The sequence below is a fragment of the Erithacus rubecula genome, assembly GCF_903797595.1.
Source record: "Erithacus rubecula genome assembly, chromosome: 1".
NCBI classification, from domain to species: domain Eukaryota; kingdom Metazoa; phylum Chordata; class Aves; order Passeriformes; family Muscicapidae; genus Erithacus; species Erithacus rubecula.
In genome coordinates this window covers 41,121,156-41,144,340 of record NC_136658.1, presented here as the reverse complement: position 1 = coordinate 41,144,340, position 23,185 = coordinate 41,121,156, and the positions used below count along the sequence as shown (strand labels likewise).

General features: G+C 40.7%; 1 protein-coding gene across 3 annotated transcripts in view; it reads left to right on the top strand.

The window, feature by feature from the left end:
* EXPH5 (exophilin 5) overlaps positions 1-19,468 on the top strand; it is a 35,074-nt gene extending 15,606 nt beyond the window's left edge. Inside the window, exons 2-7 of one of the 3 annotated variants that reach the window (XM_079298665.1) lie at positions 982-1,139; positions 5,111-5,182; positions 5,285-5,429; positions 10,007-10,055; positions 11,659-11,785; positions 13,346-19,468. In XM_079298665.1, the coding sequence (XP_079154791.1) occupies positions 982-1,139; positions 5,111-5,182; positions 5,285-5,429; positions 10,007-10,055; positions 11,659-11,785; positions 13,346-18,651 (5,857 nt within the window). In that variant the 3' untranslated portion in view covers positions 18,652-19,468. Of the gene's footprint in view, positions 1-981; positions 1,140-5,110; positions 5,183-5,284; positions 5,430-5,748; positions 7,405-10,006; positions 10,056-11,658; positions 11,786-13,345 lie in introns of those variants that run through there. The other 2 variants (XM_079298666.1, XM_079298667.1) reach the window with 2 other exon arrangements.
* Positions 19,469-23,185: the final 3,717 nt, after the last annotated feature.

The window sequence follows — 23,185 nt, the reverse complement described above, 5'->3', positions numbered from 1 at the left end:
TAAGGGGGCAGATTCACACATGGGCCTTGCTCAAACATTGGTATTACATCTCCAGGCTGTGCATGAAGTCTTGTTCTGTCACCATCAGAATCAGTTGGGGTGTGGAATTGCTGTATTTGCATCTATACTTTCAACACTAGTGTAATGTAATTTGAAAACAAGTAACTTTGCATATCCCCTGCACTACTCCCCTTCCCTTGCAACTGTACCTTTCTTTTCTGTCCAGCTAAACAATTCATTCCTATGACCTTTTGGTCTAAAACCTGAACTTGCTACTGACTATCTTCTTCAGTTGCAGCCACATGTGTGTAGCTTGCTCAGGCTGCACCTCAGTGTGGCAGAACATTCATATTCATTATTAGTTGCCTCCATCCATATTGAGCACAGGCAGAATCACTATGCATCAAGGAAAGAGGAAAATGTGATAAACTTGTTGAACGTGTTCCATGAATATCTATTAGCTGAATTCACAATTTACTGTTCTCCTTTGCATGGAAAATGTGTAGTGGACACCTCACTGTCAGGGTGTCAGTGATCTAGTGCTAGAAAACAAAAGTAACCTTGTTAGTGCTTTTACTTAAATGAATGGATAAGTATCTCAAAAATTGCCTTATTTAGAATATTGTTTATTCTAATTTGCTTATTGGATCAACTTAATCTTACTTTCAATTAGTTTTAGAATGCGTATGGATTGACTTATTCTTCCAAGGAAAAAAGATGCACTTCCTCAAGGAAGAGAATAATGCAAACATATTAGTCATCCACTTAACCTGGTCCCATAATCTCATTTGTTAAACTGTAGAATGTTGCTGTCACTAAAACTTTTATGTGATTGCTGTGAATGTATCATGTCTCACTGACATTGTAAAAGTCATTATATGTAGAGATATACTACATATGTAAATACTTTCATGAACAACAGGGACAGTTCCTAATGATGGGCCTGTAATATCTAAAATGGCTTATTGTTTTCCTTTTTAGCAAACTTCTGAAGAGGAAGAAGTCTGAAAAAGGGCTGCAGGGAGTGACTGGAGAATGGTTTGAAGAAATAAAAAGAAGAAAATTTCAGAATTACATTGATGTCAATAGAATGTTAAAACCACCATTAGAGCACCAGCTAAGGAAGAGCAAAAACACCAGTGAGTTACATTTGTCCACTTCCTTATCTAAATAATAATGATCACCAAACCAATGTCTTACAGCATATCAGAGTGTAATAGTAAAGCAGTTTCTGAAATTGCACTGAGCTTCTTCTCATATCATAGTTTTACCAAAGGTATATTTTCAAAATGGGTATGTTTCTTTAAGCAGGTTCTGTAAAAAGCAGGGCTGGGATTCACAACAGAAAATCCCTGATATTGTTATGCCATAATTAGAATCATAGTATGGCCCAGGGTGGAAGGACATCAGAAGATCTTCAGGTCCAGTTTTCATAGGAAAGGGAACGTGGATGAGATTATTTAGCACTGTTTGCAGTCACATCTTGTAAATCTCTAGTGATGGGGACTCTACCATGTCCCTGAGGAGGCTGTCCCAGTGGTTAATTGTTCTTACTGTAAAAAATGTCTTTATTAATCAAAATGAAATTGCTATAATTATAGTAAATACAGTGGTAGTTTCCCAATCAAATCAGTGAAGTCTGCATTGTACAAAAAGGTTGTGGTTTAACCCCAGCTGGCAGCAAAGCACTGCAGAGCCACTCACTCACTCCCCCACTGTGTGACAGGGTGAGAACTGGAGGGCTAAAAGTGAATTGGGGTAAAGACAGTGATAGATAAAGCAAAAGCCACACAAGTGAGCAAAGCAAGGCATTCATTCAGCAGTCCCCACAGTCAGGCTGTTCAGCCATCTCCAGGGCTCCATCAGTGTAACAGTGACTTGAGGAGACAAATGCCATCACTGTGAATATCCCCCATTCCCTCTTCTTCCCCTGGATTTTATATGCTGAGTATGATGCCATATGGTGTGGGATATCCACCAGGTCAGCTGGGCCAGCTGTGTCCCCTCCTGCCTCCTTGTGCACCCCCACTCCACTTGTTGATGGAGAGGGGTAAGAAGCAGAAAAGCCTTGGCTCTGTGTGAGCCTTACTGCTCAGCTGTAAGGAAAACATCCCTGAATTATCAACACTGCTCTCAGCACAAATCCAGACCATAGCCCCATATTAGCTACCATGGCAATAATTATCACAGCCAAACCCAGCACATTCTTTACTCCTTATTCCATACCATTTACATTATGCTCAGGTCCCACACTATCCAGTTTACCCTCATTAACCACTCCACTGCCTTCACCTTGCCTCTGCTCCAGCTTAGACTTACCCATATAGTGCAGTGTCTCAGAGGTATACCTGCTCCAAGTAGAGCCACAGTCTCTCCAGGAATGTACTTGCTGCAGCATGGACTTATCCACATCCCCAGACCATCCTAGGTGGACCTTTTCCAGCATGGCCTCCTCCATGGGCCACAATGCCTTCAGAAATGCACCAATTCCAACATGGCTTTAGCCATGGCTGCAGTCCCTGCAGGGGAGTACTTGCTCTGTCCTGGTCTTGTCTATGGCCACACACTTTGAGGTTCTCCAGCATGACCACATGCACAGCCACAGATGCTTCGAGGTGTACATTCCATGGACTTATTCCTGGTCACAGTCCTTTCAGAGGTACACCATAACCATGGCACATAACCATTCCACCAAGGAGCACCAGGCTCTAATTTACAGCCTGGCAAGCAAGCCCCATGGCAAGCACAGGAGCCTGTCAGCAATAGCTGAACAGCAAGAGCAGTGACAAATTCAGTCTAGCACATTCCACTGAGCTCTGTTGTTATCTCAAACACTTTGAGCCCTACATTGAGCATCCTAAAGGACTCTTGTGGTTTAACCCAGCCATCACCTAAGCAGCACCCAGTGGCTCATTCACTTGACCCCCATCAGGATAGACAGGAGGCTAAAAGTGAAAGAACTCATGAGTTAAGATAAAGGCAGTTACATAGGTAAAGGATAAGCCTTGCACATGAAAAAGAAACTAAAGAATTGTTACCACTTCCTGTGGGCAGACAGGTGGTCAGCTGTCCCCAGGAAAGCTGGGCTCCATCACACACAATGGTTGCTTGAGAAGACAGACACAAACAAGTTGAACATCCTCCCTTCCTTCTTTTCCCCTCAGCTTAATATGCTGAGCACAGTGCTGTATGGTCTGGAATGTCCCTTGGGCCAGCTGGGGTCAGCTGTCCCAGCTGTGTCCCCTCCCAGCTCCTCGTGCACACTGAGCCTACTTGCTTGTAGCGTGGGGTGAGAGGCAGGAGAGGCCTTAACTCTGTGTAAGAGCTGCTCAGCAGAGACTAAAACATCCCTCTGTTACCAACACTGCTTCCAGCACAACTGCAGAACATACCCCATGCAAACAACTGTGGAAAAAATTAATTATACCAGCCAAAACCAGCACAAAAAATTTGGTTTTGCCTAGTTTTCTTGAAGAACTAAAAGCAGCTAAATGACATTTGGAATAAGTAGATGAGTTTAGGTGAGAAAGCCTTGAATATACCAGTGGAAACCTTTTTCTGGTAACACTGGGCTAAAGGCATGCCAGTGCTTATTATCAGGGTGAGTGCCAAAGCCTGAAAAGTTGGCCTGACCAGGAAGCAATTTCTTGAGATCTCATTTCACAGGTTCTGATGCCCATCCAAAATGAACATGCAGAAGAAACATGGTGCCTCTATAAAAAGCATGGTATTCTGTACCTTTGTCTTCTGTCTAGATAATTCTCATGGCTAATATATGCTTTTATTCCATTCACACCTTTGTATGTTTTTCATTGAGCTCTTCCTATTTGTGGTTCATAGCAACTGGAAGCAGAGTCATGTATTTCAAAAGAAAAGTGAAACCTTAAACGTTTTCCTGATACTACAAACCTGCACAGAACACATCTCAGTCTGTCCTGACCCTTTTCCCCAAACATCCTCTCTAGTCCTCAGCTACCAACTCTCTTTCAGAGATGGTCAACTGACTAAACTCTGTGTAATTGTTCTCTGGTATTTAACTTTGAAAGCACCTGTTTCTATTTCAGATCTGAAGAAGGGCTTGTGTGCCTCAGAGGCTCATCTGATATTTCCAACAGTATAAGTTGGCTAAATAAAAGGTACTACTTCTACCTGCAAGCCTTGTTGTGTCTACATCTCTAGACCATCCTGGCTATGGCAGAGTGCTATTAAGACTCTCTTGATGTCACCTGTACTGTCAAGTCAATGCCAAGAGATTAGGCTCTGAAAGGGGTAAAGAATACAGCATTTTGAAGTTCACAGAGATTGTAACTGGAGGGAAAGCCGTGTGTAACACACAGGATTTAAATCACCTGGTATGAATTATTCACTTCATTTTGAACAATGTCTAAAATGCTGCTCCTTGCTACTGTTATAAATGGCACTTTGCTCTAATTCCTGGGTTTGCTTTCTCCTACAGTCATTAGATAAACCATTTTAAAGCTGTTGTATTGTTTTAGGCATGCATTGCTTTAAATGGTAAAAAAAATGTAATGTCTTATTCCTAAGTGACTTTGTGTTTCCTTATACCCTCCATTTCACTGTGTTGTGGTGCAGATCCTGCAGTTTCCCTAATCTATAAGCAATATTCATCCTCATCTTCCCACCAAATGCCAGCTGCTTTTACAGGCAGACTGAGTTTATGTTCTGTTTCAAAAAAACAAGTCATAACTTTCCCAAAGAAATCCTTCATGTTATCTTGCATTGAAAATAAAGATGTGATATGCAGTTTGTAGCAGGAAAAAAAAAAAAAAGGCACTCCAGTGGCCACAGGAATCCCATTGTAAGGAATTCTATGATACAGAGGGCACCTTAGTCTGAGTTAGTGTCATGCAGTTACATTACAGTCAGTGAGGTCATTGTATATTCTGGGTTGTCACAAAAGAGAGTAATGATAGTGGGTACCTTACTTTTCAAATGGTTGATTTGCCTGTATTTTAAAAGAGGTATGATTTCCAAGTGATTGAGCGCTGATTACTTTGTGAAAATCAGCCTCATGTATCTCACGTGCATCACCCAAAATCAATCATACCTTTTGAAACTTTGAACCTGTTTATCTTTCTCTGTCTTCTAGTTAGTCATTATAAACCAGTATGCCACATAGTCTGTCCAAAAATGTCAAAACTGGATTTTCCTGACATAAAAGGTAAGCAAAATAAATTTTTTATGAGGACATAACTTTTACGTATATTTTAATACTGTATGAATTAAGAGCTTGAAACAAATCTACTTTTTATTACATTTTTAGATCATAAAGAAATAAAAATGTCGTCCCGCACAAATCCTCAAGCACAGAAGAACACTGCAGCTTCCTTTCTGGGGTTCAGATCACCTTTTGCTTGGCTTTCCTCCTTTAGAAAATCAAGGAAAACCCAGACTCAGAAGCAACCACGGTGAGCTATAATCAGAACATACATTATTTCCAGCTTTAAAAAAGTCAGTGAATTGTTCTGTGTTTTAGAACAAAATTCTAGTTTTAGAAAACTTTGTTAAATTATTTTTCCAGTCTCCTGCTTTTTACCTCATTGGGAATGTTGGGATTTTACTTGGTCCTGTAATTAGAGATTATCTGTATTGTGTCAGAAGAGGACTAAGTCAAAAGAAGTAGGTAGAGTATCTTGGCTAAAACTCTTTTGTTCAGGTTTTGCATAAAGATTTAAAGTATATGAAAGACCTCTAGACTTAGGAGCAGCAGCATTCTGATTAATTCCCTCTCAAGAGGGCACGGGGTAAGGTGCTTGGGGATCTGGTGCCCTATGGCTGAGACAATAGGAAAGCATAGCTTTTCCAAGTCATGGCAGAGAGCAGCAGCCCCAGGCAGCTCTGCTGCATCAGTTCCCACCATTTCTAGCCCCAGGCAGTTCAGAGGCAGCCCTGCAGCTTTAGCTCCAGCCTGGAAAACCGGACGGCTCTTGGTGCTTCTGCCTTCTGTGCTTTGTCAATGCTTTGGTTTCAGGACTTTGGTTTGCCTTGGTTTTTGGATCTGTACCAAAGATGGTCTCATGTGCAGCTGTGGAGCAGCTGTTTGAAGAGCATCCTTTTCCTTGGCCATTCCCAGGGCTGAAGCTGCTGTTTGGAGGGAAAGGTGGGGGGGGAGCTACAGTCAGGCTGGTTAGGCTGCCTGTTCTCTCCTAACTTTTGTCCTGTATGGCTGTATGTCAGCAACGTGTGAATGAAGTCTTACTGTTCCTGTGTGCATCTTATGGTAGTGCTTGGGACTGGCAATCACAGGTTAGAGCTGCACTGTGCAGTGCTGTGAAATCTAAGTATAGAGGTGCAAGATCTTTGGTACAAAAAGCTGATTTTTACTCAGTCAGTCCCAGACTGGTATTCTGGTCTGTGCCTGGGGCTCCCTGCTGGCATGATGGTAAAACAAGGAACAGCTGTAAGAAACAACGACAGGGAGTGCAAGCCTCTAAAGAAATTCTGATTAGTCTGATACGTAGATTGTAACAGAGCAGCTTGCTATTGTGGAGTGTTTGTATCAAAGCAGCAGATTTAAGGAGAGGTTTGAGTGGAGGCTGTGAGGTTAGCTTTGTGGATGTTCACTGGTAACAATTCTCTTACATAACAACACAACATAGAAAAAGAATATGCAGTGTTAACACTGCTCTGTACCTGTCATCTTCTCCTTCCTCTCTTGTGTGACCTGGTAATGCCCCTCATCCTGGAACACAGAAACACTGGGCCACGGACTTCCCTGAAGAATAAAGGGACACTTGTGTAACTGAGAATCAGGTTTCAAGGATGCTTTATCCTGGTGCACAGTGAGGTAGCCAATGCACACACGAAGGTCAAGGTTTTGCTGTAGAATCTAAGCACTGAAATTATTTCTTAATTTAAGAAGGCAAAAACCCCAAACCATTCCTACTCATTACATCAGCTTTTCTCATATGTGTTTATCTGGCTTTTCCATGGAAAATGTATCGTATCTCAGGCGCAGGTGCCTTTGATTTCTGACCGAGCACAACTTGAAAAATAAACAAGTCAATCCTGACGTGTAACTGAGCTGATTGCTACATTTTCTAGTCACGCCTCTCTGTTGAAAACTTCCCCCACCCTCTTCTAGGTGTTGCCGTGGCATGTGGTTTGCTTTATGCATAGGCAAAGCACAGAAATAATCTGCCTCTCACCAGCTAGAGTTATTTTGGAGAGCTAGCGAAACACTCTAGGACGCGGCGCTGTAAATCCTCTAAGCCTGCCTGGCAGAAGCTTTTCAATGGATAAACATTAATGGCTGGTTAGAGGGTCCTTTCAGTCCTGGAGAGGCAGTTTCGTCAGCTGGGTGGTTTTTTACGGTGAGAACAAATCATGGATGCTGCAGGAAGGAGGGCGCTTACTCGGAGATGCAGAAGATGCTCATAAAAGGTTTGTAACTGTAGTCTGAAGGCAGGGAAATGTTGGAGCACTTTCGGTTCAAAGTTTCTTGAATTCATCCTTACTCTTTTCTAATATGTAAGTGTGATTCATCCTGGACAAAACTGCTGTTTTATTGTGTTCTCAGCATATATGAGCTGTGTGTTTGGTTTTTAGTTGTGTTCTTATGTAGTACTGAGAAGAATAGTATTGAAGAAAATGTATTATACTAATGTTAGACAGCTTGGTGGTAGCCTGGGGAAGACAGGTGCCTTGCATCTGTGAAAATACTAATTTGCAGCAGATTTTAATTAATGGATTTTTATTATTGTTGCCAGTAGTGATAGTCATCTTTTACTTTTAATCTTACATTTGATTGTCATTAAAAAGATACATATGTATGTAAGTGGAAAAGTATAAAATATAATTTCTCACTTTTCATAATGAGGAGTGTTTTCCAGATGACAAATATTTCTGAGCATGAACATGTATTTAATTTTTTTCCTGTTTATGAATAATAGACAATATCTACAAGAATGTGCATATGCATTATGTGCAAAATATTGCAAACATTGCTCAGTGTCATTAACAAAAGAAGAAACAGAATTACTTTTTCCTAAAATAAAGCAATATTTCTCTGAAAGTAAGAAAAACTTTAATTTTGAAATGCTGGAAAATTTAAAACAGTTCATAGAAAATAATAAGGCAGTTTGGGAAATTGAGAGATTGGCATAGGGAAAAATTATTAAAATAACCCAATCAGTAAAAAGTAGCTGTGAGAAAAATAAAGCAGGATGCAGTGATCAGTTATTTCAGAGAGAACCATGGCAGTAAAGACACAGATGAATTTAGAATAGTGCCAGAGGTGCAAATGAAAATTTAAATTTTGCCTAGACTATCAGAAGACTTTTCTAACTGACATTTCTAACTAACATGTCTACTTCATGTAGGTTCATTGCAATTAATACAGCATCAAGTGGGGAGAGCTTTGTGCTCTTGGGCTTTGCCAAAGAGTGGCTTTGCACAGTAAAGCTGAAGAAGAAAGCTTCTAACAAAGCTTTTGCATTTTTGTTATGCATATAAGCAAAATGAAGGTAACTTGCTAAGCCACAGGATTTTACTGAACTTAATTTTGCAGGAAATCATTGTAAAAGCTCTGAAACACGAGTTTCGTTCTTATTTTGTTTTAGAAGCATTAGAACACAACTTTTTTAAGTTTAAAGGAAAAGCTACATACGTTTCTGAGTTCTGGTTCTGTAAACTTAATTCAAAGGGAGAGGTAACCCCCTGATTTAATGTCTGTTTTTATTCAGAGCTACGAGGAAAAATTAAGAATTTCAGATTCAGACTGTCTGGCCAAATCCTAAACCCGCTGAAGTCAACAGGCTTGTTTGGTTTCAGTTGGACCCCATGTCAGAGAGGAATCCTGGTTTTACAGTTCACAATTACAGAAGCAAAAACAAATTGCACCTTTCAACTGTTCTTCCCTGCCTGCAAGCACATTGCAAACAAATGACAAAGCACTTCAGGAGGAAAGGCTGGGCCACAAAGAACTTGCCAGCAAGCCGGTTTATACTTGCTGTTGAAGCACAATAAAGTAGTCTACCTGAGCACAGGGAGCTTTTAAGAGCCTAAGAACAAGGTCATTCAAAAAAACTTTGAGACAAACAGGACTGAGCAGAACCATCTTTCCCTACCTCATTTTCTCCCAAGAATTAACTTCCTGGGAAAAAGCAGTTTCTGAGACAAGGAAGAACTGGCAATAAGCACAGGCTGAACAACATTTCCTTCAGGGCTTTTGAAGGAACTGGGTTTGCTTAGTTGTAATACAAGGATCTGCAGACTCAAATAGACTTAGTGAAGTCTAGTCCTGTTCTTGTTTTTTGGGTTTATTCTGTATTTTTCTGCAAGTCACCCCATCAAACAGAGTCCAGGGCTTCTCGGCTTGCTCTAACCACTGTGTTACGGCACTCGAGCCATTCTCTGCCAAGCCCTTGCAGCCTTGAATAGCCTAGGAAGGCAGATGAACCTTCTACCATGTCTTAAAAATTGGTAAATAAAGGCTGTTTGGGGTGAGCAGCAGCAAGTTCCAAAGTTCACACCAAAACCAATCAGCTGTCTGTCTCTCCTCCTTTGCAGGGACAGAGCACAGCTCTGCAGCAGAGCAGGGTGAAATGGAAGAGAAAAACCATAGAATTGCAGATGCAAACCACTCAGAGATTAACAAGTATATAACTTAGGCTATGAGTAGTACCCACTAAATTATTGTTGTTTGGAAAAAGAATGAATGCCATCCTACCATAATGCTGGATTGAAACAACTACTTTATGGCTGTTGCAGACACTGAGATGTTAATAGGTTGAGTTCATTTTTGGCTGTGCAGTTATGAAGTTTGTAAGCTGACAAGGCCAGACCGAATGGTTCATTTTCCCAGCACTTTATTTTTGCAGGATTTTGGCAAAGGGGAATGGTAAGGATGAATTCTTTAATAGAGCAAGTTTTCCTCAGATGCTTCTCAAAAGTTGTTGAAATGGGAAGTTGCTGGATATTCACTACCTGATGAAATACATCAAGTTCCTTTTCAAAGTCAACATTTAAATCCCTCTGCCTACAGATATGAGAGTTCTGCTAGCCCATCCTCAAAAGTGGAAGAAATGGCAACGGTAAGTAGCTTATCAATTTACTGTCTGCAATGTTTAAATACAGACTTTTCAAAAACTAGTCCCTTTGGTGTAGGCTGCTGCTTTAACATCTGTTTAAACAGTATTCTTGCCATTCTAGTTTTAAATACTGAGTAAAATATCTGTGCTTGCCTGTTAAAATCCTAAACTTTCTTAGCTAGGTCCTAATTCTGGCTCTGCCAGATTTCAGTTCTCTCATAATGACAGAATAATTGCATGGATCTTTTCCTAGGTCAAGACCTTCATGTATCTTGGCAACTGTAACCAACCTGTAAATAGATCAAAACTCACACTAAACAATAATCTTGTGTATTTACTTTGTTTCATTTTATTTGTACAAGGATGAAAAAGAGAAGCTGGCTTGGACAGGCAGTACGCTAGAACCTCCTGTGCAAACTTTCCATGCAGAGAGTTACCATGTAAATGTAAATTTTGAAGTAGGAATTTTTTTTTTTTTTTTTTGGATGGATGGATGGATGGATGGATGGATGGATGGATGGATGGATGGATGGATGGATGGATGGATGGGTGGGTGCATGGATGGATGGATGTTCCATTTTATAACCCCAAGCTCATTTTAAGGATAAAACAACAGATTTATTTCTGATGTAATTGAAGTTCATGCTGTTGAAATAGCAGATTTTCTTCCAAGGATTATATTTTCTATCTTAATTACTTTATTACCCTGTGTTACTAACATGTTTTTCCTCATCTTCAATTGGGTGGTATAACCACAGAGGGGACTAAGAAGGTATACAGTGTATAATCAAAGGCACAGAGGATGTAAACTGGCCACCTCCCTTCTCTCATATTTCAAAAACAATGGGATAATCTATATTAATATATGACTGAGCAAAGATCTTATCAGAGAATCTTGTCTGTTATATAAACATGTTATATAAACATATTATATAAAGCTATATTATAGCTAGAAGAGTAAAATATTATTAATATGGCAAACAAAAAAGTAGTAGGGTGGGGTTTTTTGAAAAAAAAAAGAGGAAGAGTTTCAGCTAAAATAATTCAGCAGTTAAACAGTTTGCCTGCATTTCCACCATCTGAGACTGTGAGCTGAGAGAAATATGGGTGGGATAGAACCTCTCAGTTTAACATGTAATCCAAACACAGATGGGGAATAGGATGACATTTTCCCCACTTTTACCACTAATTGCTGTCTTGCAATAAGAAAACTGACTGTAGTGTTAAATTATTAAATCTCTGTTCGGAGATCAGTGTGTGAATTTTAAAATACACTGGTCAAGGAAGAAGGGATTGTGGTAAACTAAATTGAGAGATACAGTGCAGTAAGGATACATTTGGACAAAATAAGTAAACTATGCCCTTATCCAAAACACGCTACAGGATGAGGGGAAGATGAGTAATTCCCCTTATTATATGTGTAGAAGTCTATAAAATGCATGCAATTTTACAACCCTCAGTTGAGTATTTTAATAATACATTATTTAATGGACTGACAGAGTTTGCTCACCTCTGGGACTTGTGACACATTTGTGATGTGAGGTGTGAAATGTGATTAGAACCCATATGTAGAACTGAAACCAGGTTACCTTACTGTTTTTAACAGGCTGAAATGTGTAATTCCCCAATGTCAACTGAAACAAGAAGTCATTCTTTTGATACAAAGCAAAATGAAACAGTGGAGAAAAGTACACTGGAATGGGATGAACAGCTAGAGAAGGAGATTTTCAGTGGTAAGTGTGTATCCTTATTTTGGTATTGTCTGATAATATTGTTACCAGAAGCAACTGTGGTTTGAGAAAATTTTCTGCAAAAGCACAGGCTGTAAAACATTGCTCATTTCTGGCAGAGTGGCTACTTTTTGTTGTCTTTGTCTGACAGCAGAATGTCTACTCCAACACTGACTTCAGGAGATGTCAGTGACCACTCTCAGAATGCATTTCATCTCATACTATTACAGTTCAGGAGAATCCCATGTGATTGTGCACAGTTCTCTCTGCTGTTTCTTCCAGGAGCCCATACTGCACCCTTTAGATGCAGACATATGGTTATGTGAGGATTCTATCCCAGTTTCCTGCATGCATAATTTTGATAATGATTAATTACTGGGCATGGTTTTATAAACTGTAAAGCCACAAACCACAGAAGCAAGAGGCATTACGGCCTCAGTTAGTTTTCTGGGAGCCTTTTTATACCCCCAGTCAAAAGTTCAAGGTTCTTTTTTAGCTTGGTTCATATCCTCCCAATGGAAGATTCAGAAACAACTCATCTTTTTTCTTGTTCTGAATTTCTCAGGAGTCTTCATTTTTGTGTGCTGAAGAGAAACTTAGGAAAAAATGGAGGATTTTAGTACCTTTGGATCAGATTTTATTGCAACTATACATCTTATCAGTGTTTTCTTAATGTTTTTGTATTGTTAGCATGGATCTGTAATGACTGATCACTCAGTCTTATGTATTGAAGTGGATTAGGAAAATCTGTAACAAAACAATCACATCCATTGTATATTATGTGTGGTATTTTGAAAATAGCAGAATACAATTAGCAAAGGCATAATTGGTTTTGACAATAAAAATAGTTTTAATACATTGCTGTCAGTCTTTTGACTGAATATCTTGCAAACAGTGTTTAATTCCAGTTCATGAGGTTGCCCATATATATTTATATAAACACATATTTGTTGCTAGATTGAATCACAGCTTCCTAACTATTTAATTACCCTTTTTTATCCAGAAAATGCCATTTTCAGTGCTCATGCAATTCAAAAGAGAACTTCTTTTATGAATGAAACAAACAGTGGACATGCCAGACTACTGAATATGCTTGTTTGATGGTTTGCAGGATTCTTTTTTCTTATAGTTACATCATAACTGTGCTTTGTGAACACACAGAAAGGTCCATGGTGGCATAGTGAATTCATTTGGGGGGTTTTTTTGCCTACAGACTATATTTGGAAGGTTTATGCACACACACACACGTATACAGTGTGTGAGTGCAAACTCAGACTTCCAATTGTTTTGTTCTTCTTTTAACTAGCATAAAGACTAACATTTACATAAAGAGCAGTCATGGAGGAGAGCATTTTTTTTTTTGTAGTCATAATGGGTGACTGCTGAAAGGTCCTATGGAGGAAGAATGTGTGGTTTGGGAAGGGTTTTGAATGCTGAGAAGCTGACTCCTGTTAAAGCCAGGTCTGATTATTAATGTAGTACACAAAACTTTTTAGCATAAGCGGTGAGAAGATTATTAAAGAAAACAAAACCAATTATCTTTTTTTTTTTTTCCCTGTGCAGTTCTAAGTGATCTGGATGACCAGCTGGCCCAGGAACAAACCCAAGACCCCTTGGACAGGATAGTTTCTACTAGCAGTGCATCAAATGTCCAAAGTAGTAGCGCATTCCCTACTTCAAAGAGGCACTCTGCTAGTAGGGTCCAACAGAGAAATGACTGGAGTGACACACCTGGCACATTTTTCCCAGATGGGCTGAGAACACTAAGGGCCAAAGATGAGCACAAGCTTTTCATCAGACCCAGGAAGTTACACAGTGCATACATAAACTGGCACCAAGCAGCCTTTCAAGAAGAGTGCAGCTACGGCGAGGCGGCCGATGGGAATCCTCGTCTGCGCCATAGGAGGCTGTCGGCAGCTTCTTTCGGACGGTCTTCGGAAGGGAGCTTGTACCCGCCTTCCGTGGCACAGAGCAGCGGGTTTAGGCACAAGGGCTGTGTGAACAGGGATACAGCTGGCAGAAGTTACTCTGTGTGTTCCCTGCGGAGATGTCCATCCTCAGTATCTTCTGATCAGCTGTCGGCATCCAGTTTACAGCATCCGTTGGCAAGGGAGAGCAAGAATGGTTTTGTACCAAGGTTTGGTCGGCAGAACCCAAAGAGGATTCCTCTGTCTTCCATTGTATGGAACAACACACCAGATTCCTCAGAACAAACTCCAGAAACAATGTTTAGAACTCAATCACTGATGGAGTTCCATGCTACAGACCATGCTAGATATCCCAGGTCTTTACAAGAAACCAAGAAATACCCAAGTTACCACTCAAAACACCACTATAGAAGATCTATTTCAAGCAGTAATTGCTTTAGTAGAGTTAGTAGCCCTGACAAAGCTACTTCTCCGTTGCCCTTTGATAATTGGGAAAACTATCCTTTATACAAATCAGAAAATAATCTCTCTAGATCCTACTATAGAGATACCTCTTGTCATGGCAAGTTATATGCAAGCCAAAAAAATTCTTATGGAAGAAAAGATAGCTATTCTTCTTGGGCTGATATTCCTCAGTGTTACAGTGATGAAGTGTTTATTTCCCCTGATGCCAGCTTTGAAGTGTTTATGGCTAATTTAAATGACCACCAGTGGGCACATACAAAGAATGCCAAGTTTGGTTCACAGCGCTTGCAGAACGATTTTCATGTGTACTCTCCAGAAAATACAAGTATCAAAAGGATGACAAGAAATACAAACAGAAATTTTTCAGAATTCAGTGAGAGCTGTCAGCCTTGGCTAAGTTGTAACTCTTCCGTTTCTTCATCTGGTATCAGAACTGATGAGTCAATCTTTCCTAATTCAAAGGACCAACCAAAACCTACAGGACTGAACAGGAATTCAGTTGTTACCCAGAGGAGTACTAAGGCAGACTTTACACACCTGGAAATGTCTGGAGGTGTGAAAGAGCCAGATGAAGGCATGCTGTTACAGTCAGTCCCTCAACAAGCAGACACAAGCTACATCAATGCACGGAGTTTTTCCTCTACCAGCCCTGCTTCTGCCATGTGGCAAAGAGATGTATCTCTCTTTAACACAATGACATCAAAGAGACAAACCCAAGCCACTGCCAGAGGAGATACCGCAAAAATTTATACATCAAATAGTGATAAAAGAAATGTAGAAATGAAGGAAGATGATTGCCCACCCAACAGTGTGTTCAGTCAGCCTCCCTGTATTTTGCCAGCTGATGGGAGCAGGAAGGAACCTTTTCTTCCAAGTCAGAAAGAATGGGAACATAATCTATATTATGCAGCACAAAGAGAGAGCAACAAACAGGATAACTGGAGTGCAGAAGCCCTTAACAAAGCTACTACAAAGAGACAGTCCTCACTACTGAATGTTACTTCTGCTCTATCCACTGAAAAATTAGCAAACTGTCAAGGCATGTTGTCCTGTCCTCCTGAGCACTCATCTAGTTTCTCACAAAACTCTCCTCAAGCACTTTCTCATAAAGACAATGCTAAATGCTTAGGAACACTAACTAGGTCTTCAGTAAATTGCACTGTTACTGACTCTCAAGCAGAAGGGAGGAAAACAGCTGACGTGAGTAGAACCCGTGTTAGCAAAGAGATTTCACAGAAAACACTGCAAAATGCAAGCACTTTAGTTACTAAGGACTGTAATGGACAATTCACTACTAGTTCTCCACGAAATGGAAATTCGGGAAATATTTATATGCAGAGCATTGATGGAGACCCCAATACCTCTGAAAATAGTTTAAGTTATTTTTGCCTTGAAAAAGGAATTGAAAAAATGAGGAGTACTTCACCTTGTATCAGAAGGTTTCACAAGCAAGACAGCTCACCAAGACATGCCAGTAGCTGCAGCATTACTGGCTCCCCTGGCAGAAACATCTCCAAATCTTCTGACCCCCTTGTTATTTATTACACTCTGCCTAGAAAATCAGCTAGCATTGCTGGTAGTATTATGTCAGAGACACCCATCTCTTTGCCTAGAGAAAGTAGAACAACATACGATTGTTTAAGGTCTGAAACTCTGCGTAGAGCTGACACCTCTTATTCTAATCAAAGAGATATGTCTTGTTTAGACCCAAAATGTTCCTTTTTAACATCAGGATCATTAAATGCTTCCACAGGTAACATAGATTACCACAGTCCTTTAACCAAAAATAATAATGATTCAAAAAGTAGTAGCACATCAGTTGATCTGACGGACAGATGTAAACATCTAAGTAGAAGAGAATCCTCTGTGTTTTCAGATTATAAGGAGGGGGGAAATTTTTTGCAGAAATATAAAACCACAAGCACCTTTACAGTTTGTGTTGATGAAGATCATGTGAAATATCATGAACTAGTTTCAATTTATTACACACTACCACGGAGGCATTCAAAAACATTTTGTAGCCTCTTTAGAGATAATTCAGAGGATGCAGATCTACCTTGTCCCAAAGAAAATGCTCAGTCACCAAGAATACAAAACAAGAAAAATGAAGGTCATGTGAGTGTAGCAAATGCTTTTTCCCCTACTACTTCAGAAAAAGAGGTGCCTTCAAATTCTTCTGACCAAGTATCTTCAGTTCTGGTCAAACCTCAGAATTTAAGAACTGCTGCTGATAGTGAAGAAGAGAATTCTCACTTATCCCCTAGCTCTGAGAAGTCAGTGAGTGTGGTACCTAACAAGAATGATAATTCAGCATATCTTTCATTAGCAGAAAATGTACTTTCTGATGTGGTGACAAAAGACATTTCTTTTGGTGGCTCACAATCCACTGAAATAATGGCTAAGTCAGGTAAAGCCATTTCTGTTGCTTCAAGCAGCCAAAAGGCAGAAATACATGTAAAAGAAAAGAAGGAAATTTTACAAAGAGCCACACCACTAATGTCCACTTTATCAACCCCTCCCAAGCCAGGCAGACATTTAGAGAATCCTTTATACTCTAATTCAACAAATAAAAATATTGTACAGAAGGGAAGCTCTGAAAGTTGCTCTCAGCCCCCAAAAGTGAACAAGAAAAATCTGAACAGTTTATTCCTCCGCTCCAGAGAGAAGAGTTCCCTGGGAAGGAGTGGTAACACAGAGCATGCTGATGTGCCACTTACTCCCGTGGAAGATGTGTACAGGGACAGCTCCCAAATTAAACAGAGAGTAGACGTCCTACACCGAACCACCCCTCTGTGTAATAGCAAATTTAGTGGACTGCAATTAAGGGCTGACAGCTCAAGAAAAAAAGAGAATGGTTTAAACTTTTGTAGCAAAGTGCTGCCAGAGTCTCCAAGCAAAGCATCTGAGGTAAGCACAGCTTCCAGTGCTGATCCATTACTTCAGCTAGACAAAGTGGCTAGCACAGATACAGGTGAAGTAATGAATTCAAAAATTAAAAAAGAGCAAAACTCACAGAGTTCTCATATGGGTAAAGTTTACAGTGGTTTTCAGGAATTAGAGAGACATAGTGAGGGCAACCTGAACATTAAAGTCCCCAGGGTTACACAAGATCAGAACGTAACACAGAGTGCAGAAGAGGAGAACAAGCTTCTCTCTGACTGTGCAAGAGACAAAGTCAAAGATATAGAAAAAAGGAAAAACAGACCTTCAATTAAAAATAGATTGGCAGCTGTTTACAAAACAAGTCGTAAATTTTCAAGTAAAAATTTACCCCCCAAACCACACATAAGTAACATTTTTTCACAGAATGATGGAAATGCTCCTTCTTTAGAAGACAACATGTCCCCTGACTCGTTGATTTCAATGGATTCCCACCAGCCATTCCTGGAGTTGGACAATGAAAATCAGAATCACAGTCTGAACTCTGACAAGAATACTCCAAGACCAAGAACAGCTGACAATAAGAAGACTGAAAATCAGAATGATCCTTCTTTGCTTGTTAACACCAAAAGAAAGTCTTTTACAAGTTCATACACCCAGAAGGAAGCTATTAGTCCTCAAAAAACTGCAGTGAAAGTGGAAAATAGGCCAAGGCTCACAACCCTATTTCCAGATAAAGCAGTAACCACAAGAAATAAGAATTCCCAAACACTTGATCTCGGGTTAGAAAGCAAAAGCCAGCCCATTGCTCCCAGTGCTACTACCTCATACTCAGTGGACGAAGAGAAAGGAAGAACTAGCAGTTTGTCCTGCACTCCTCCCTCGACACTTTTAATTGACAAAAACTCTAACACCTATGTAAATAGCTTCTTGCAGGCAGACACACGTCCAGAGCAAAACTTGACTTCCCAGACAGTGCTTGGTGAGAGTCAAAATACCTCTCAGCCTACCAGCTTAGAAAACGCTAACCTCAATAGCCATCAGTTGCGCAAGGGCCACGCGAAGAGCCAGCGCGAGCGTCACCTCTCCGAGGGCATTTGTGCTCGGGATTCCCTCCAGATCTCTGCCTCAGGAAGCAATATTTTACCCAAGGATGGCATACATGGGAAGAGATTTAAATCTTACTCAGAGCTGTTGTCTTGTGATGAGAATGAAAACTGGGCGTCGGACGATGAAAAATGTTACAGCACTAGAAATTTAATGTATCCGTCTGTGGAATTCGGTATATTTGGCAAAGAGCAACAACTGGCTTTCCTGGAAAATATCAAGAGGTCGCTCACAGAGGGGCGATTATGGAGACCGTGTCTTCTTAATAACCCTAGTGCTTTCAGGGATACAGAGGGCTCTTCTATAAACAGGGCTGGACTTCTGAGCTCGAGTTCTGCTGGGAGCAAAATGTCATCAGCTGCTTCATCCCCCCGAGAGCTGACTGATACCCACGTGGAAGACCCAGCCGCTTACTCGGACTCAGACAGTGATACCACCACCGATGATGAGTATTACCTGGATGAGATAGATAAAGAATCAGAGCTATGAAGAGACTGTGGTGCTGAGAGGACACAATAGCGTGGTAGTTTCTGGGCAGGCAAAAACATGTCAAATAAGCTGAGCTCGTTCTTGTGCTGCTATAAATGGGTACAGCTTCCTTAGTTTCAAGGGAGTTCATATGTTATATTAGCTGAGCATTTGACTTCTGTGTTAAATGTGTGACTTCACCTTTCCTGTTTCACTTAGCAGGGAAAAACAATGTTTAAAAAATCCCTTCCCCAAATAATAGAAGGTAAACAGCTGTGGAGCTTTGGGCAGTGTAAGTCCAGGGATGGCTTTCCTCTGAGTCAGCAAGCAGTAGTTAGGCTCCTGCCAGCTATGCAGTGCTGGAATGGACAAATTCTAGCTTGAGCTGCTTTTTCTTACAGAACTTAACAGAAAACCAAGAAGTTACTTTGCTGATAATTTGCTGTTTCTCCGATCTTCCTCATTATCAAGAATGATAAAGCTAATCCTTCCCACTGAACAAATATCCTCACAAAATGAAACCTCTGAAATCTTTACAGCGTATTCTGCTGTATGAATGTTCTTTTTCTGCATTCCTGAGAAGTGTAGCAGCAATGTCCCTGGTGGCATTTGTTCTGCTCTGCTGTTGAGGCAGATTCCACACCAGGACTTTTCAGCATTGCAAGAGCAGTGAGCAATGTGAAGTACTTCTAATGTAGGAGAAAAAGCTCAACACAGGGCACAGCACCAAGAAACTGACCAAAAGAAAGACAGCTGAGCATGGAAATCTGCTTTTCAGACATGGAAGCACAGTTTTGGTTACAGTTTACATAATTGGTCAGATTTCTGCCTTTGACTTGAAACAGGTTAATTTGGATTGAAGGTTAGACACTTCTAACAGTTTGAAATACAGAAAGATTTAGCCTGTTGATTTCCTGTATTAACCTCATAGGTTGAATTGTCCTAGTTGTCCTAGCAGAGAGAGGATAACCAAAACAGTTTGTGAGGTCCCAAAGTTCTGAAGCTGCCTGTGCTTGGCTGGTCTCAGGCTGAGGCACCTGCAGGCACTGGGCTCCTTCAGGGCAGCAGCACTGGGGCAGCCTGAGAGGGCACTTGGCTGGGGCCCCACTGCTCTGTACAGACTGGTAGCTTTTCACATGCAAAGTAAATAACACCACTAAGAAAGGCTCTTTGCCCTTTGTTAAATTACCATCCCTTTTTGGTGTTTTTCACCTGTTCCTGCTGTGACCACAGTACTCTTTATCCTCTAAACTGAATGGGTGTAAACATGTGCCATTGGCTCTTCTTCAGCCACAACAATAATGTAGTATTATTACTCAGTAGCCAAAAGTTGTCCCTGGCCATTAAATTTCTAACTAAGCTTTGTTCTTTTTTAATGAAAAATCAGAAGTGCCTCACTAAGCCAGAAAAGATATCTTTAAATAATTACACATTTTCTTCTACTTTGTTTCTAATTTCATATATGGTCTGAAATGATGGTCCATATTTTTATATGCTTTTTAATCCAATAAAATTTCTGTAGGACATAAATATATTTTTCTAACTTGAAGGACAGTGTACTGGTATTTTAAAATAATATATTTTACACAAAACAAGCAATGCTTGTATCACTGACTGCTAAGAAACTAAAGATATTACACTAAAAGATATTATAGTAGGTAAAGGTATCCTTATTTTTTCATACTGTAAGCTTCGTTAAAGAAGTGGGTCTGTAGTTCAAATCTGTACTGATATATAAGTATTATTACTTTCTGCTGGGTAATTTGTCTTTTATTGTACATAGAAGGACTAACATAAACTGTATATTTATAGTCAAAATTGATCTCTAAGACATGCCTGTTTCACAAAGATACAAGAATATGCTGACATAGGCAATGCTGGAAGGAAATTATTGCTGTATAATTGCAGTCTTGTAAAATGTGGTATTCTAAGAAGAAATTATGTTTTTCTGTGAATTAATCTATTCTCTGTGTGTACAGGATTCTGTAGAGTAAGACAATAAAATCAGCTGAGTATCTGTGAGGAATTTCTGCTGTTGTACATTTCTGCAAAATAAATTAATCAAAAAATGTGGCATTTACCAGCCTATATAAGGTAAAGAATAATAAAATAAATATGTACAAAGGACATAAATGGTCATACAGTTCTTCTTGACTAGACGTGGATGGTTTAGAATACCATTTTTATTTTTAAATATTTTTTACCCATTCAACAGTAGTTGGATTAGGTGGTCACCTTACAGGCTTTTTTTCTTTTTTCATTTGCTATGCTGTGTGTAACAGGAAACCAGGTGGCTTGATTTAATGTAATCAAGTAAAAACTGCTTTTGATTGTAAATCAGTTGTGGAAGACTGCAGTCTGCTGAGGATCTGTAAAGTAAAATTTACACTGAATAACAGTATTCTAACAGTCAATTACATGAAAACATAGGGAGAAATACCTTTTGAATAGCAATCAGTTCCATTCAGTTTAGCACAGCCAAATTTTGACACTTCCACTTTTCCAAGATTTTCTCTGGCAAAATTTTATTCTATAAATATTGATAATTTACAGGATCTTCACATTTAAAACTATTTGTTTGAAATAAAGTGTGCAGTTACATTAAAAAATGTATTGGTACTGCATCTGTTTTTCACATGATGCAAATGCAGTAGACAATAAGAAAAAAAAAATCCAGCATCTTAATATGGTTGCCAGCATCTTCAGGGTGCTGATGGCCAACAAAGCCATGGGTTGAGCAGGGCAGGCAGCCTTGGTCCACCTTGCAGCTGTAGCCAGCGGTCACATCAGCTGCCAGGCTCTGGCCTGTCTCCTGCACAGGCAGGATGTGCTGCCTACAACTTGCCTTGAGGTGCCAATACTCCACATAGGGGCCAAGGGTAGGGTTTGATGAGTAGTTTTACAAGGTGATGAGCTCCACGTGGAAATCCCTTCAGCTGCAATTAGGCCTGAGTGAAACCTGGCTGCCACGTGCAGTGTAATAGTGAGAGACTCATCATGGTCCTTCAGCCTTAATTACTACAGCCAGTGTTTGTGGTACCTGAGCTCAGTGATGCAGTCCTTCAGCCTGGCTTCAGAAGGAAACATGGTTTATGAACTAAGGTGGTTTTTCTGTCTAGACATTGGTACACCCAGTAGGTGATGCATGTAGCCAGATGATCTCTGAGCATTCTACCATCTTGATGACATTTGAAAGAAGGACAGAAATTTCATGGTTTCATCAAAGGATAAGTCAGGTTGGGTGTGACCTCAGGTCTCTGGTCCAGCCTCCTGCTCACAGCAGGTTAGGGCTGGCTTCTTAAGGTTTCATCCAGTTGAGGATTGAAAATATCTGAATATGGGGACTGGACAGCCTCTCTGGCCAAACTGTGCCTCAGCCACCATGGTGAAGTTACGGGGTGACCATTTCTCTTTTCAACTCATGCCAGTTATTTTTCATCCTTCTGCCTGCAAGATCTCATGATCTTCCTGGGGGCTTCTGTGAGGTCCACCCCCTCATCGAAGGTATCTCTTAACAGGCTTAACAAGTCCAGCTGCCCCAGTTTCCTCTCACAGGGCCGGTGCTCCAGCTCTGCCATCTCAGTGGCTTCCCCTGGATTTGATCCAGTTTATTGATGTCTTGTACTGGGGAGTGCAAGGCTGGATGTGGATCTAGGTGTGGTCTAACAAGTACTGAGTGGAGGTGGATAATGACTCCCCTCGACCTCGTCTCTGCCCTTGTTCACTCAGCCCAGGCTGCTGCTGGCCACTGTTACTGCCCGGGCTCATGGTGGCCCATGTCTCTCCATGGATCCCCAGGGTCCCTCAGAGCTGCTCCCAGTCCATACCCGAACAGGGATGGCTCCATCCCAGGGACAGGGGCCAAGAGCACCATCAAGGTCCTGAATCCCCCCACCTTCTCAGGGCTGCCCCTGCTCTCCTGCCATGGCTCATGACACCACTTCAGCCCAGCCTGGGGCCATCAGTCCTGCCCCACTGATGGCACAGGTCACTGGTCTCCATCTCTGCTCCTCTGTCCTGCAGATAGATGTCCCTGCCTGACCTCAGCCCTGCCCTGTACCCTGCAACACTACTCAGGTTTTCTCTCACCTGTTGGGAGTATCGCCCATGGAATGCCACTGGAGATCTGTGGCTGTCTGAAGTGAGGGAATTGAAGAGACTAATGACAAAAGCAAGGAGGAAACCAGACTTGATAATTCCCCCTTCAAGGAACCTGTTTTTCATGGTCTGTATGCAGACTTGAAGTTCATGTTATTCAAAACCAGACAGAATTCATTTGTGCTCTCATTGCTTTGCATGTGAAAATCCAGGCTTGCCCAGAAGCTTGATTTAATACTCCTACAGCCTTGCAAACCCTCCCATCTACTCATACCTTGAAATACTTCCTCGTAGCAGCACATGGTAAAAATGATAAAACAACCTTAGGAGATGAATCATTGGAGTTTTACCCTCTTTACTTGAATCCCAACATTTTAAATAACTAAAATTACTTTGTTGCTACATTTTCTTGAGTACTGGGATCTCTTTTTCTCCCTCCCCAAGCATCACAGCACTG